At 33.8% G+C, this 16613-nt stretch overlaps 1 protein-coding gene across 5 annotated transcripts in view; it reads left to right on the top strand.

Annotated features, from left to right (window-relative positions):
* The window catches only part of GckIII (Germinal centre kinase III), a 79780-nt gene that overhangs the window by 9826 nt on the left and 53341 nt on the right, over window positions 1–16613 (top strand). For 3 of the 5 annotated variants that reach the window (XR_015809287.1, XM_088184228.1, XM_088184231.1), the window contains exon 2: window positions 13984–14111. Coding sequence is in view for 4 of the 5 variants with exons in the window: in XM_088184228.1 (XP_088040354.1) it covers window positions 14091–14111 (21 nt within the window). In the remaining variant the exon portion in view is untranslated. Of the gene's footprint in view, window positions 1–97; window positions 660–12599; window positions 12871–13983; window positions 14112–16613 lie in introns of those variants that run through there. The other 2 variants (XM_088184229.1, XM_088184230.1) reach the window with 2 other exon arrangements.

The raw sequence follows: 16613 nt of genomic DNA on the forward strand, positions 1-16613 counted from the left end.
GACTTGTACCAGTCAAGAGGTTTTCATTCATGTCGAACATCCAGATTTATCGGGCGCAGTCAACCCGAATTATCGAAACCCGCGTAACGGGTCAACCATTACTGCGTCGGTTTAACGACCGGCGCTCTGCAATTTTTTCTCCGCAAGGCGCTTCCACCTCGTTGCTTCGACCTTGGTGTCATCATCTCTATTAGTCAATCGGCGATTAAATAATAATATAATCCGTCTATCCCGCCGCGTGTGTGCCGCGCGAGTCGCGAATTGACCCGACTGAGTAGTATCTCTTTCCCACCTCGGTTCGGAGACTCGGACCGTTATCCGGCGAGAAACCAGCTCGGTTCTGTCCTTGGAGCGGCGCTAGTCGCCCGCCGCGCTCTAGACATGCAGCATCCGACTCTGCTGCTGCTGTGACGGGCATTTTCACCGAATCGGAGTGTGTGTCTGTGTTGTGTAGTGTAGTGCGACCTAAGGTCTGTGGCATCGGATGTAATGAGGACTTCGCCCCCGGCCCGCCGGGGAGTGTCTGTCCTCATCCCCCCCGGTGGCCTTCATCTCGCGTCCGAAGGTCGACATAGCGTTGCTCTCGTGTCGTTGCACCCTTCTTCGTCTGTCGAACTATAGCAAAGTATCTGGGTGTCGCGAAAACGAAGGACGTTCTGGTATATACGATAAGTTTTACAATTTGATACGGTAGTTTTGATGGTGGTGGGGATCCGTAGTCCGATTCCAGGCATCGATCGTTAGCTGTTAGATCGTGTTTACGGTTATCTCTCAGTCGTGTTTATAAGCATTTTCTTGATTGCTGAGAACGCTTATTTATCTTTATATTATTATTATAAAATTTCTTTGAAGCTCTAAAGTTCTATAATCGCATACATACCAGTAGGTTTAGAATTATTTGGCCTTAGTGGAATACGGATGTGATATATGTACAGATATAAACATATTTTATTATATGACTCGTAAATTTAGTCCTGACTCATGAGATTCAGGACTAAACTGTAAGATAGATGTAGCATGTCTAAATTGCTCTACGGACAAGTATTTGCACATACTATTTAGAATAGCTTGTGTATGTATTATATTGTGGAATATACTAATCAATTATAGAAGAACTCTCAGTGCCAGAAGAGTTTAAGACTTGGTACTTAGGCTTCCGACCCTGGTAAAACCCGCACGTTTTTAAAAAACGAATACCTTGTTCTTTTTAACAGGTAACCCAGTCTTTTGATTTCTCCATATGAAATATATATCTCACATCATTTTCAAGATGCAAAATTCATTTAGAGATTAAGTGGATAGTGAGATCGGTGTATTGAAACGGGTCAGGAAATCCCCATTTATCGGTCCGAAAGTATTGTTTCACAATGTAAATTTTATGACACATTTCGTTTCAACATCCTCAAACATTTGCCGTTTCACAAAAAATAAAAATGCTAGTATTTGCAAAAAATTCACATTGCATACTCGGAGGACGGTTGTACACAAAAAACGACATTTAAATATATTGTTAATATTTACCTTCGGTGATTTATGATTTTTAGTCTCGCTCGTTATATATCGGTTGATGTGAACAGAATTTTTTAAGACTATTCCAATGCAATTTTCATACCAAATACACAGAATTAATGATTTGATTATGTAATTAATATTTATTGTCGTTAGAAGAAGTAACGAAAAATATTTATTCTTTCCTTTTGCAAATATGAAGAGAGCAAATTCTGCATATACAATCAAGTGGTCCATAAATAGAAGATTTTATGATGTTTTTAGTTTATAATCCGTGAGAGTTGACAATGGTCGGCACTGTTAATTTATTGACTCATAGTAGAAACACATTTTTGCTGTCAACAATATATTGGGACGGGTGAGTCGTTTCACGTGTTTTTACGATAAGCAAATTCATATTTTAAAATTGTCTGAATCTCACGGACAAAAAGCAAAACAAGAGTAGTTTTGAAATATTTCTTTGCCATTTATATTGGGTTTTATGACAAAATAATTTTGACTTTGGACTCTAAAATTTATGTACTATGACCAAAATTAAAACTTTTTTAGATACAACTTTATAGAAATTACATTAGTTTTATCTGCGGTGTAGTATAATATCATATTGTTTATCTGTTATTCTCAGAATAATTTTAAAACTGATAAATTTATTAACCATAAAAGTTTTGTAACAAACAATAAATTTATCCGCCGTGTTTATTAATTTTAATCAAAATTTTAAACTGACTGTTGGAAGCTTAAAAACCCTTCCTCCTCTTCTTACTTTTATTTTTTATTTTTCACTTTTTATTTCCCAAATGCAATTATAAATTTATCTATATTTTGTAAATAAAATTCATAATTTTCAACATTCAAATAAAATTATTGTAAACAATTCCGTAAGTTTCGTTTAAATAATTATACACCAATGCAACTTAAATCTATTATTTCAAGAAAAAATATTTAAAAAGATTTAATTTAATTTAAATCATAATATCGTATTTATAAAATTTTCAGTGTCAACAGCCATTTTTAAATTTCATAGAATATATAGTCTCGTTTTAATGATTAAATCATATGTATATGTACACTTTATACATATATTAATGAAATACTATGAATCTTATTGAAATCAAAATAATAAAAAATCGACTACTGACAGGCTCAAAAATTCACGTCAAAAGCAATAAAATAGTGGAACCGTTTTATTGTTTTTGACGTAGATTTTTGACTTCTGAGAAGAGATAATTGTTTTTTGCGCTCCTACTGGTCAAAATTTGGTTTAGATATGCATCATTCGATTCTCACTTATTGTAAGTCGTAATATTGCTAAAAAATACTTGATATAAACACTAGATAACCGAGTGACTCCACTGCGACGTTATCATTTAATGAAATGCTATGAATCTTGATGATATGGAAATAATAAAAAAACGACCACTGACTGGTCAACTTTTGCCCCATCTTCATAGAAAAAAGCTGAATGACGTTCCTGTGTATGTACATTAATATTTCGATTAAATAAAATATTAACAATTATAGATCTGTTTTAATTTTCTATTCAAACATAATTAAATACTATTAAAGCAATACATATACGAAAATCAAATATTTTAGTTTATAATATAAATTATACCGAGCTGGATACCCGGTTAATTTAAGGAAAAATATCCGAGAACCGAGTAATGAATTTGGCCGGGTATTTGGATGCCCTACATATGGGACCACATTAGATAGTTTTTCTTTTTAAGCCTTGAATTGATAGACTTCTGATTATTGTGCTAACTAACATCTAGGCTTTATATGGTTCGCTAAAATGCTTTTTAAACTAAAATTAATTCTTACACTGTCAAAAGGCTATTTCAAAAACCTGTTCGACAATTATGCGATGCTACGACATCTTTGGTAAAATATCGCATTCTTGTCGCAATCTAGTATTTATACTCCTCGGTACTACACATGTTATAAAACAAGTTTCGATAAATTCTTGTTTTAAGAATGGTGATAGTGCACAGTATCCGAATAATTTTGATAGCGCATGCTGTTGTATGGGCATTTTGTACACTCGTTGCCAAGTAATAAACTAGCACAGATTGAATTAGCTGCACGCTCGTCGTTCATCTCCATCTAGACGTGAACAGGTTAGGTCGGTGTTGAAAGACCATGTTTACACGTCGATGACGATCGCGCCTTATCATTAAAGTCGAGTTGAATCTCGTTAGCTAACCTCATCTAAATCGAGTTTAAGTTGTTTGCCCTTTTCCCCGAAGCATAGAGCCTAATTAACCTTACCTTACTCTCAAAAATATGCCATGGAGCTTGCTCTACTCCTAACTAAGTAAAATTATATTATCATTTCCGACTATATGCGATTCTACAGTATGTCTTAATAAATAAAAAATATAACTAGTTCTAATTTAACTTAATTTCATGTCGTCAACGGTATAATGGCGTTATTACAGTTTATGACACAATGGTGAATATTAAAATCTTAATCTGTGTTTTTCATTTTTTTATTATTGACATTATTGTAAGCTGTTGATAAGACGTTGAAATACTTTTGCGTGTTGGTATTTGTAATACATGTATATGACAGATCTTATAGTCTTTTTCTAGCTTATTGTCAATTACCTCTTGTGTGTGCGGAATTATTTTGAAACTATTCTCTCGCGTCTTGTGTCGTTCGGTCGATTTTCCTCGCTTCGGTTTCCACCTTTCTCTGCCATCGCTTACGTAAACCGCTATTCCGAATGAGATATTGTATTCAAATACGCACGTGTCGATGCGTCGTCGTCGGGCCTAGGTGCAGTCAAAACGTACCTGAACAGTACTCGAGAGTTTAGAGTGAATTCCTCAAGGGATCGCTCCGCCCGCGTTGAATTATTCATGCTTTTGCGCTTTGTGGTATGGCGGCGAATGCGATTTCTTAGCGCCCCTAGGGAATCTCGAAGGACGTTTAGGGACGTCGCTATGCTGCGCCGAGCAGGACTCGATTAGAACGAATTGAACTAGTTCTGTAACACTCGGAATAAAATATTTAAAATTCGGATATCTCGTTTGTTCTAGTTCTTACTAATGCCAAGAATCTATGAGAGACAGTATCTGCAAAGCCTGGAATATATTTCTAAAGCGTTTTTTATATTGGAAATGGCTTTTTCAATATAGTCATAAGATATTACCATTTATTTGGTATTAATTACAACGTCGTGATTAATATCTAAAAGGCTTGTGTTTTCAGAGGATTTTTATTTTCTATAATTCCGATAGATCATCACAGATTAGGTTTTCTTAAATTTTCCTAATCTCACCGATGAATATCGTTGGAAATAATTCAAATCTATTAATGATTGTAAGGTGTAACAATAGTTTATAATTAATAAAATTATGTCACTGATTTCATTCTGGTGTCTCGCTACTTAGCAGTTGTTGCTTGTGTTTACCCCGTTGTAACTAGTGCTTTTTCCCTAGAATTGTTTCTCGAGAAAAATTCGAAATCAAGAATTTTCATTTCTAGAGAAATTTTCATAAAGCCTTTTTTTGTTAAGAAACTAATTTGTACGAATATTTTAAAATGTTTTACAATCGATATTTTTATACCGTTGCATAAGAAAGAGTGGGTCCGTGCCAGAAGTTTGAAAATATGTATGCTTTCTTGAAGGAATTTTGATTTTGAGGTCAGAAATATTTTAATGGCAATTTTTTTTTTACCTCTGTATTATCTTTGGTTTAGTTATATAAAAACTATAATAATACCTAGGAATCGGCAGATTGCAAAAATGTATGGGGTCTTTCCGCAAAGATACGCCATAAAATTTGCTTGTCGGTGAACTTAAATCTCGCTTTTTCAAGAATCTAAAGAGTTTGAAATATGGAAAATGTAAAGTTACAACAGCTGTTGTTGACAATTTTCTCTACGATTCGGGTATAAATACTGGAGCCCCAAATTACCTTGTATCTTAATGCTCTGTAATCAATTGAAATAGATCTATCCGTATTTGCTCCTTATAGCAATTCATTATCCTATTGAAATTTGTTCTTTTTGACGATCATCCAGTTCTCTGTTCGTCAATAATATGCCGTATTTTTATAATTACATAATATATGTATAGTACATATATATTTTTTTTATTTATCAAAAATTCTCAAGAATTCTCGAGAAAATCAAAAAAAATGAAAAACATCAGAAACATGAATACTGCATTGGGTTAACGCGTGTCATGTTGCACCAAACTAAATAATAAATAACAGTTTTTTCTTCATTATTTTAATGAATCCATCAGTGACTTCGTCATGAACGTCATTTCCAAAACCAGGTTGGCGATAAATTTCTGATTTCGTATACAAGAAACAGATCACAACAAACGTCATACTTGGTATGATTATGAATTCACATTGTCATTTTAAACACTACAAGCACAATGTTTCTACAACTGAAGCTTTGTAAACATACAGCGAAAATGGCAGTGTATAACACTCAACAAGTAAAAAATCGTATACTATTTTACTGGCTTTGTACACCAAGAAAGAGTATTAACGAATCGATAGTTGCTATCTAAACAAAATTTCATGAACTTTGGAAAGTAATTATTATCCTACGGTGAGTTCCTTTAAACTTTTAAGGGTGTCGCTTCTACGTCTCTCCTAACTAGGGTTGCCAACAGTTTCGGATTGACCGGGATTATCTCGGAATCAAAATCGCCGTCCAGGATAACGGTTGAGTGTTAAATTGTCTCAGAATTTCAGAGAAAGAGTACGCAAAAGGTCACTCAGTCATTTTTGTACAAAAATTTTCAAGACGACCTTTTTTTTTAGCTCACGCCAAACATTTTTAACGAAAATGTCTGAAGTGACCTGTTTTTATTTTAAGTTGTCCCGATTTAGAGCTTCATAATTATGACAAGGGTGCTATTTAACAAGGAATTATTTTTAAATATGTGCATTTAAATAAATACTTTGTTCCATAAACCAAATTGTTTGTGCATTAATGCAAGGATTTTTTCTTCAAAAAAGGATTCGTTGCAGAGCGCTACTTCTAACCAATAGAAAGATTTTGCCTAGACATGAGTATTGTTAGATTCTTTAGCATTACAAGACATATCATAGTAAGAATGTTTGTTATACGATTAAATATATTTTTCAACCTTACGTACCCTTGGTTATGATTTACGATTATGTTAGTTTTTTTAGCAGTTAACGTGAATCACTGCGTTGAATTCATTGATTTTTGAACCCCTCTACAAACGCTACAAATTACTCTGAACATCCATTGTTTTGAATACAGTAATTTAAATATATTAATATACATTTTCATTAAAAGCCATAGTGCTTCCTGTTTGGCTTTTAACGTAGGGCGATTTATGGCACGCTATAATTATATATAAAAACCACGTAAACTTTGATGCATTAATTAAATTAACTGTATCTGTAAATTGTGCTTTTTTTTAGTGATTATACAATTATCAGACCTTGAAATATAGTTGGGGTACTTACGATCCTAACCACACATATCCACTCCAGGATGCTGGCCCTAATGCCATTTTAATTGACGCTAAGCCATTGTGTTATGTATTTTTTATAGGTGTGTTCTAATTTGTACGTCGCCAGTATCGGTCTGAAGAATCTCACACGAAATTGATTAATGTAGCAACGAATAGCGTTAGTACTGTATTTGCATATAAACTAAATAATAGGTTTCATGCCAATGTATATTAAAATAACAAAAAATACTGCTAAGGGTATTGTTAGTTAAAAAGATCATTAAGTGTATATATTACCTCGGTATGGAATCAGCTTAATTTTATTATATTTTAACTCACACGATAAATAATGATATTAACCTTAATAATTAATAATTCCTTCATTACGCGTTCTAGTTTGATGCGTCTCAAAACATCATAAAATATTGTTTTAATCGTTACTAAGAATATGTCGGTGATCAATGAAGTGGAAAAACAATAAAACTTAACTCAGTTACGCAGGTGGAATAGCCAATCAGGCGAATTCAGAAAGACCAGGGTCGAAAATCGGTATGGAGCGAATGTCATTCGTTGTATTGTGTTCTTGAAACATTATATATTATGTTTTGCTTTGGCTCTAAATTTCTAGTTCCGTAGTTGCGCACATGTTCGTTGCGAGTAGCGAGTCACCGGCAACTACTAAAACATGAACGACGCGCAAGTGCTTGGTTTAAATTTATATGCTGAACAATACTAATGCGTACAAACAATAATTGATGTCGACACATTTCCCGTTTACTGATTTTCGTCACTAATTTATGTATCAAAAATTCCATTCCAATTACCTGAGCGAATGATAACACTCAACTATTTTATCTGCGTATATTGCTCGTGTTTATCTATCACACTTTTATCTCCTCTTCTGAAATTATTGTAGAACACGTTGTTTGATTTACGCGCTGTTGTCATTCTTTGGTATTGCAGTTTTTTTAGTGTTGCTTCTGTTCGTGTGCGCTGTGGGCGTAGCCTTTGCAATTCTCGCTGCGTGGGTCAAGGAATATATTTGATCGGATTCCAACAGGTGTTTGCATATTGAATCGCTTTGCGTTTTGGGCGTATGTGTATATGATTTTTTTTCTTTTAATGTGTTTTCGTTTACGATCCTTGAGCGATCTTATCGTGCTAATCGAAAACGAATCGTTTTAAAAATATTTTCAAAATGACTTGAATAGTTTTTCCAACTGGATTATTTTAATATCATTGCCTTATCAGGTGGCATTGTTTCGGCTCGCGCGTTATCAACGGTCGACTCATCAGATTTTGGAGTCGCTCGGTTATTTAGAGGAATTTATATGGCTTGTGTATGTGTGAGACATATGCATGTATTTTAGTTTGTCAGATATGGTGGACAATGTTTTATGTAGGAGGATTAGATTCTATTTTTTCAAGTGTTGATTAATGCTCTCGTGCGCTATGCATCGGCCGGAGCGCACGAATGTTACGTTTTTTTTTTTTGATCGCTTGCGTTTTCACGTGATCGTTAATATTTTCAGTTCGGCGGTTCGCATACCGATGCTGATAAACGCTAATGTGTCGATAATACATTTAGCAATGTTGTGTGTACAATTTTCGCAATAACAATCGACGGAAAATTGCGTGACCGCATCGTATCGTTCAGCCTCCCAGTTTTTTCTTCACATTAACAAAAACAGTGATTTTTGAAGTTCAATGTATGTGTTTTTTTTCATAATATATTTATTAAAAATAGTAATTTAATTCAACTATATTTGTCACAAAACTAAGATATTTTTTGTGTTAATTTTGAATAAGTATAAAAGATTGTTAAGTACAAAAATTTATAAATATGTTTTTATTTTTTTGACCAGATTAATGTATTTTACGCGAACATTTTATTAATTATTTAAACAAGTAGCTTTCAACCACCCATAGTCTTCGGGAACATTCAAGTTTATAATATTATTCTAGAAACCCTAACTTTTAATAATGTTTGAGGATGGGTCGGCATCTTTTTCACATCCGCGGGCTACTTTAGATTTTCAGTTTTAATAAGTGGGCTTTGAAAGTAAATTGGTGGGTTTTGGAGGTTTCTTGAAGATATTTTACATTACTACACAGTTTTTTTTCAGCGAGACTTATTTAATGTTTAACCTTTTTATTTAAGAAAGTACAAAGTACATTTAGTTGCGGTGGGTCACTTTTAAAAATATTTTGCTTACCTGGAATATATATCTTCCGATATTAATGAATGGCCGGGCCGGTCTAATAATATAGATACGCGTTGTTCTCGTAGCCTTGTCTGCATTAAATATAATCCAGTCGTCTCTGAAGATCTAGTTAAGATCTTCGATTACGATGAGATGGTAGCTGGACCAGGTTTGCCGTGGAGTGGAAATGGCTGCATCTACGGTATTTTTAGGAATCTTCGATTGAATTCTCGTGTATCCCAAGTTGGAAGTATCTGACGGAAGTGTGTTCCAAAAGGAAGTGTTGTGCATACTCTATTTTCGCGCTGAAATACTCTAGTATATATGGGAGGTTCTCGCTGTCACTGAGCACTTGTAATTTAGATAGACACTATTTTGTAATGTTGGCATTGATATCATATTCCTTTGTATTTGTATATGTTACAGATAAAATGTACAATGATTATAGTATATTTGCGTTAACACAGTCAGTTCGAGAGCTATCCATTTCATCATTATTCATAATTAAGAAAGGTATTGAAAGTTTGGGCTAATGCCCCTACTATTAGCTCTAAGGATACGGATATACGTTCTATATACTTATCATTACTCCGATTGATTGATAAATATAAAAAATATAGTAATGATAAGTATATCGAACGTACATACTTATCGTGTGCTTTAGAACCAATAGTAGGGACGTTCAACCAAACTTGCCATAAATTTCTCATTTATGAATAATGATGAAATGGATAGCTCTCGAACTAACTGTATTAATGCAAATGGAGTATAGACAAAGTATGTATTAACTTTGAGTTTTAGTTAAAGCTTACAATGCTACATTTCGTGTATATTTTTCCCTAAATATCTAATGCGTGTGTGACCTCTCCGACGTGAGCCACTAAACAAGGTTTAACAAACAACTTAATCGCAAGCGACTAATCGTAGAGCCAATATAAAAATGGCGTTTTGACAGATTAGGTGCGAGCGAGTGACAGTGTTGGTCAGGACAGTGAACACCCCATGAATAACTCTCTGCAACGAATCTACTTAAAATGATAATTATATCAATTGGAAACAAGATTTACCTTATATACATGGTTTAAAATACCTATTAAATATATAAATGATTTAATTTGACAAGCACCGAACAGTGAAATCATACAATAACTAGTTACAATGTTCATAGCTTATTTTGTATGTACTGTAGCCGAAGTGGTTTGTCAGTGCATACATTGATTAGTTAATGTATGAATTTTCAAAATTCACACTGTCTGTGAACACCCACTGTCCTTTGTTTAGGTTAATTTTCAAGTGGTCATAATCCGCTCAAATAGGTGATTGTCACGTGCGCTTGTATAATGAATTAAGTACGTTTTAAACTTGTATCATGTCTGGAAGATCGGAATTAGTGATTATTATTTATTTTTTAAATTGTGATGAATAATTAAAATCGAGCTGAATCGTGTATATATCATATATTGGTATCAAAAACTCCAACAAATAGCAAATAGCATCTCATAGAAAGTCGCACATATATAAAAAATATTTTTAAACGAAAGGGTATCATAGAGCATAGTTTCTTAACCTTTTTACATCCACGGACCACCAAAAAAATCGAAAAATGTTTTGCGGACCACCAACATTGGAATAAAATAATAAATATTTATATAATTGATTTTTTATTCAAAATGATTCATTTTGCAACACAGTATGCTGATATAACCATATTTGTGTATATTAAAACAGTCAGTAACAAGAAATATAAATATAGATTTTTCTTATTTTGCAATTACTTGCAGCCCACCCAAAAATCTTCGCGGACCACCAGTGGTCCGCGGACCACTGGTTAAGAAACTATGTCATAGAGCAGAGGTCGGCAAAGTGCGGCTCCGGAGCCGCATGCGGCTCTTTGGCCCCTTAAGTGCGGCTCTGGCACAAATATCCACGCGGATTCGATTTAAAAAATAAGGAAATATGGAGCTCTAAATTTAAACGTCTTTTTGTTGATTTGGAAAATTGTAATAAAGGTTTGCTAAATTAATAAATAGATTTGGCTCTCAATTTTTTTTAATCGTTGTAATGTACATATTTGGCTCTTTGGCTAATAAGTTTGCCGACCACTGTCATAGAGGATCAGTGATTTTTTTTTATTGAAAAACAAGTAATGTTCTTCCGAAGAAAAATGTATTCCCCCCCCCCTTCCATGCAGTAGTTCATTTTTACTCTGGGATTGAGACTAAGCCTGTTTTTTATTATAAACTATAATACTTCTTTCGTGGAAACCAAGTTCTAAATAATAGTTTAAATATTAAATATGTTATTATCGTCTTAAAATTAAAATACCTGTGTTTCGACAGTATGATTTTTAATTATACATACTGTAATGTAAATGTAACGTATCATGTGAGGGGAACATAGAGGATAATTTTAATAAATCTAAATCTTTAAGGAGCTTTCTTTCTTGAAATATCTGCTGTTACAAATGTATTGTTACTTTAGCATTTGTAATTCCAAGTTTATACGAGACGTCTCTAAGTGGACTTTCTTGGTTGTTTCTATTGTATGTACTTGATTTTTTGTACTAGAGTCACTGTCGCTGGAAATGCTTAACTTAGAATAAAAAAGCGTAAATCATAAAAATGAGATCCAAAGATTTTTTACCATGCCCTGTAGACATTTTTAAATAAATGAATTTTTAAAAGTTTTATAATAACATAAATATGGACGACCCCGTATAACTATTAAACATTAATATATGCACTACTTCATTAATTAAACGTTACTTTTTAATCATCGATTTAATAATTCAATCGACTGTGTAATGCTTTCAAGGTTTAAAAGTTAATTTGCCAATACATTATTTGACGGCGCTAGCACGACAGGTGAAATCTTTTCAATGACAATTTATGTTTCCATATTATGTGAAACGCATTGTCTACGTGTGTCAATTAACAGTTTTTGTTTATTTTGTCTTTGTATATTCGATTTTGTAATTTTCGTTTTATCGAACAATAACATTGTATATGCAACAACCTTCATTGCATAATTGTCACAGTGACTCACTGACCGCTGCACGCGCTCATTGTGTACTCTTTGTAGTTAGTTTATAATACTCAGATTCCCTTTGAAACCGGCGATACGATCGATTCTTATGGGTCTGCCGCATTAAGATCTTAATCTCCGCGTTGTTTGAGGCAATCGTCCCCCTGTCTACCCAGGAAGGGCTAATCCCGAAACTTCATCTCAGTCTGTTTAACTTGCCGGAATAGGAGAGACGGCGCGAAAAGTGAGTCTTCCCGGAATCGCTCGCTATCATTCGCTTGTGATACCGACTGTTCTTCTGCTCGGATAGAATTTCTCTAGTGATCGGTCTGTTCGTTAGTTAAACCCTCGTCGGGGTTATGACGCGTGTCGCAATTGCCCCGAGTGTGTCACCATCGGTGGTCCCAAGGTGCGATAGGACATTCGAAAGCGATCGCTCGCGTTGCTCGTTTGTGTTTTTGTTTTTCCTTCTCAACGAAGTGTTTTTGGTTGTGTGTCAAATTGGCGTTCGTTTTTCAATTAAGGCACTTATCGATTTGTGTGTCAAACTCGCTGACATGTGAGCGTTGGCATACAAACGACGCAATTGTAGACTTTTTTATCGAACGTTTTTTGTGACAGTATCCGGTGAAATTCGTCGTGTTCATTCATATAGCTGTGTTATTGAAAACGAACGGGTATATTATGTAGTATAAGATATTCTTCACATTACCATATGTTAAAATAACATTGGCATAAAGATAACAATTACCGATTCTGGTGATTCGCAGGATGTAGGAGTATGAAGGGTTGTAATATATGGTCTGTTTTCATTTGTGAAATTGTGTTTGAAAATCATCGGCTTACTTTAATGAAAATAATAATGTATATTAAATTTTCTTAGTCAAAAGTAAAAAGATTTACTGCTACTGCTTTTGACCTGTATAATAAATTACCAAATCATCTTTATATAATCTTTAATCTAAAAGAATATATCAGTACTATCGATGGATATTTATGTTTTTTGTTAAAAAGTATACCGTTATACTTGAAAGTTACTAAAATCTTGGTAATATTATTTACAGAAGTCTATTAAAATGCTATATTTTATGCAAAATATAAACGTTATATGAATTAATCGTGTTTTTAGTATAAGTAATATCGTCGTCGACGACGAAGATACGCGGCACCATCGATAGATATATTTTGCCAGAGTCGCATATATGTAAGGTGGTATTGGTAAATAAAGTCAGACGATGTCCAGTCATCTACTAGTAGATGCACTATATGTTATGTATATTCAGAAAGTAAATATATAAAGCTACTAAAAAGTTAATTCCTAATCCCGTTTCCCGGACTTCCATGTTAAAAAAAGATCATCAAATGCTATGTGGTTCATTTGTTAAAAAATATATAAAGGAATGTTATAATGTTAAATGAGTTTTCTGGACTTATATATTTACTATACGAATTTACCTGAATTTGTAAGTAAGTGCACAAAAGAGATTTTTTAACAATACCTCCTTTATCGTAAATTTTCCAAATAAAATTCAATCGTGTTTTCAATTTAATATATAATAATGTACACATGCACTGTGCAGATAACAGTCTGGCTATCATAGTTGTGGTGTGCAGTTACCGTTATGACAAAAAAACAACAGTAAATACAGTAGAAGTAACACAACAGCGATAACCTTCCTGCGATGCGTCCTTTATGTTGTTTTTCCATTTCGACCATATATTGTCTAATTTATCTCATACCATCCGAACAGACGATTTCTTTAATTATAATTATTCACTCCTCCTCGCAGGTAAGCTGAAGAAGCTGAAGACCGAGATCATCACCGCGTGTCGTGATGCAGCCCGCCGAGCAACTCAACACTTGATCTAATACGAAGTATTAGATTTTCGACTGAAGATGTCTTTGCCTATCGATAATGTGAGTCGCAGTTTTTTTTATTGTTTATTTTCGTTTTTATTTCCATTGAGCGCGCGGTCGAGCGTGACAACGGAACGCGCTCCGTTAACCCGTTATTATAGTCTTGTCGATATGCCAAACGCGAGTTTTGTGTGCGACTTTCGACCGAGTGATTCACCCGTGGAGAACCTTCGCCGGTTGACCCTCTCACTGGCTCGAACCAGTCTTTTCAGTAACGATAAAATAGGCGTCGGAACCGCGGCAGTAAAATCGTGAATGAATTTTATTTCTAGGCGAATCGGTTACAAGCTCGGCGCTTTACGACTGCGATACACAATTGTTTAATTTATTTGTTTGCTTGATAAATATGGGTTGGAAGATTATAATCTCGCGGTTTGGCCGCTGTTACTTCCAATTTGCGACCAATATTTTAAATCATAACATGTACAATCATTGGTTGGTTGGAGGTCGAGGGGTGTAAAAACAAAAATTGCAACATGCATTGAATATGCAAGAAAAATCCCTGTATTGTTGCCGGCTTTTTTTAGGGAAGACCCTGTAGCTATAATAGATAATGAGCTTCTCTAGTTGAGTAAACGTGTAAATTTAATCGAATAGGGTGCGTTTTATCATCTGTAAATGTCTTAATGTAGCGTCACGTTTAGTATTGCGAGAAATAATTCTCAACAATTTCTTAAAAAATATGTCGAATCGAGAATTTTTATTTTCATCAAACACTTCATATACTCATCAGAAACTTTCTGATTTTTCGAGAATTTTCGATCTTTTTTCTTAAAAATTAAATTTGTATTAATGTTATTAAATATTTTACAACCGCTGCATAAAGACGGGTGGGTTCGTGCCAGATGTTCGAATATATGCATGCTTTCTTTGAAGCTTTTATTATGAATCGGAAGTATTTGAAAGGCAACAAATGATTTTCTCAACTATCTAATCGATTTTATCTTTGCTTTGGTAATCTAAAAACAAAATAATCAGATAAGAAAAAGTGATCCGCGTGAAAATCGACATATTTCAAAAATGTATGAGGGCTACCCACAGAGTTTTTTTTACCGAATATTAATCTACAAAAAATAAAACAAGGATTACCGATTTCACTTTAGATGGTATGTGTTCTTGTTTTAATAATAATGAGGATAATGTACCTACTGATATGTTTTAAGAAATGATTAATGTTTTAATATTCTTCAAGTTCTTCTATATTTTAATTACTATAAATAATGTAATTTACATTTTTATATATTGACAAAAAATATTGCATAAAAACATATTTTACATATATTGTATAAAGATATTTACAATAATATATGTATAGTGGTGACTTAACTTACAAGTTTAATTCGTTCCGTGACTCGTAGCTTAAATTACTCGTATGTCAAATCAATTTTCCCCATTAAAATTAATTTAAATACCATTGATCCATTTCAATGGGGAAAAATTTAAATGGATTAATGACAATATTGCAATGGTAAATACATACATACTACCTAAATTAATGATAATTTTTTAAAGCTATACGTTTTTTGGTTCGTGTGTCAAGTCAAATTAAAAAAAAGAATTTGCTCGTATCTTAAATTATTCGTAATTGCAGATTCCACTGTATTGTATTATTATAATCACATATTAAATATTTAATATATTTTTTATTAATCGAATTTTCTCGAGAATTTTCTAGAAAATCTAGAAATAAAAATGAGAATTCCCATTCCTCGATAAACACAGGGAAACCGGAATGCCAATCACGATAGACCAGAGTTATAGAAACGTTAGAAATTTAAAAACACTATTTTATTTGCATTAACACAGTCAGAGAGATATCCATTTCATTATTATTCATAATTGGAAAGAGATGGCAACTTTGGGTTTACGCTATTATTAGCTCTAAAGCACACGATACGTTTATTTGTTCAATTTTAAAAGTTTATTATTTAAAAAAAATTGTGCCTGTATTTGTGCATATTTATATCTTTACTAATCATGAATATATGTAAAATATATGGTGTTTGATCTGTCAAATAATAGCTTCTTCGTTTGATTAATGTGCAGTATAAACATATTCCAAAGATTATGTATGTACATATGTAAGCTAGTTCAGCATAGACATTATCTACATAATCCTATTATTTCTTTGTCAGATCTTAAGGCCGGTTTCACACGTGCCGGGTGGATTTGCCCGGCACCGGGCCGGCGCCGTGTAGTGGGGATGGTGTTGTATGGGCTAGTACCTATCATTTCAGACGTGCCGGACAAATCTACCCGGCGCCGGCCCGACGCTGACTGCCGGGTTGTCGCCGGCCGCGCTCACTAAACTGTCCGACGCCGGGTACCGAGTTGAGTGTGATGGGGGTAAAACTCAAACATGAACCGGGCCGTTGACAGTGATTGTGGTATCTTGTAATAAAATTATTAAATATATTCCTCGTGTTTAGGCAATAGCGGAAGAAATAGACCTCGAAATTTTAATTATAATAATGTAATCTCTTTTAATTATCTTAGTAGAAT

This window comes from Plectrocnemia conspersa, unplaced genomic scaffold (genome assembly GCF_051122295.1).
Source record: "Plectrocnemia conspersa isolate PC_06_02 unplaced genomic scaffold, ASM5112229v1 ptg000004l, whole genome shotgun sequence".
NCBI classification, from domain to species: domain Eukaryota; kingdom Metazoa; phylum Arthropoda; class Insecta; order Trichoptera; family Polycentropodidae; genus Plectrocnemia; species Plectrocnemia conspersa.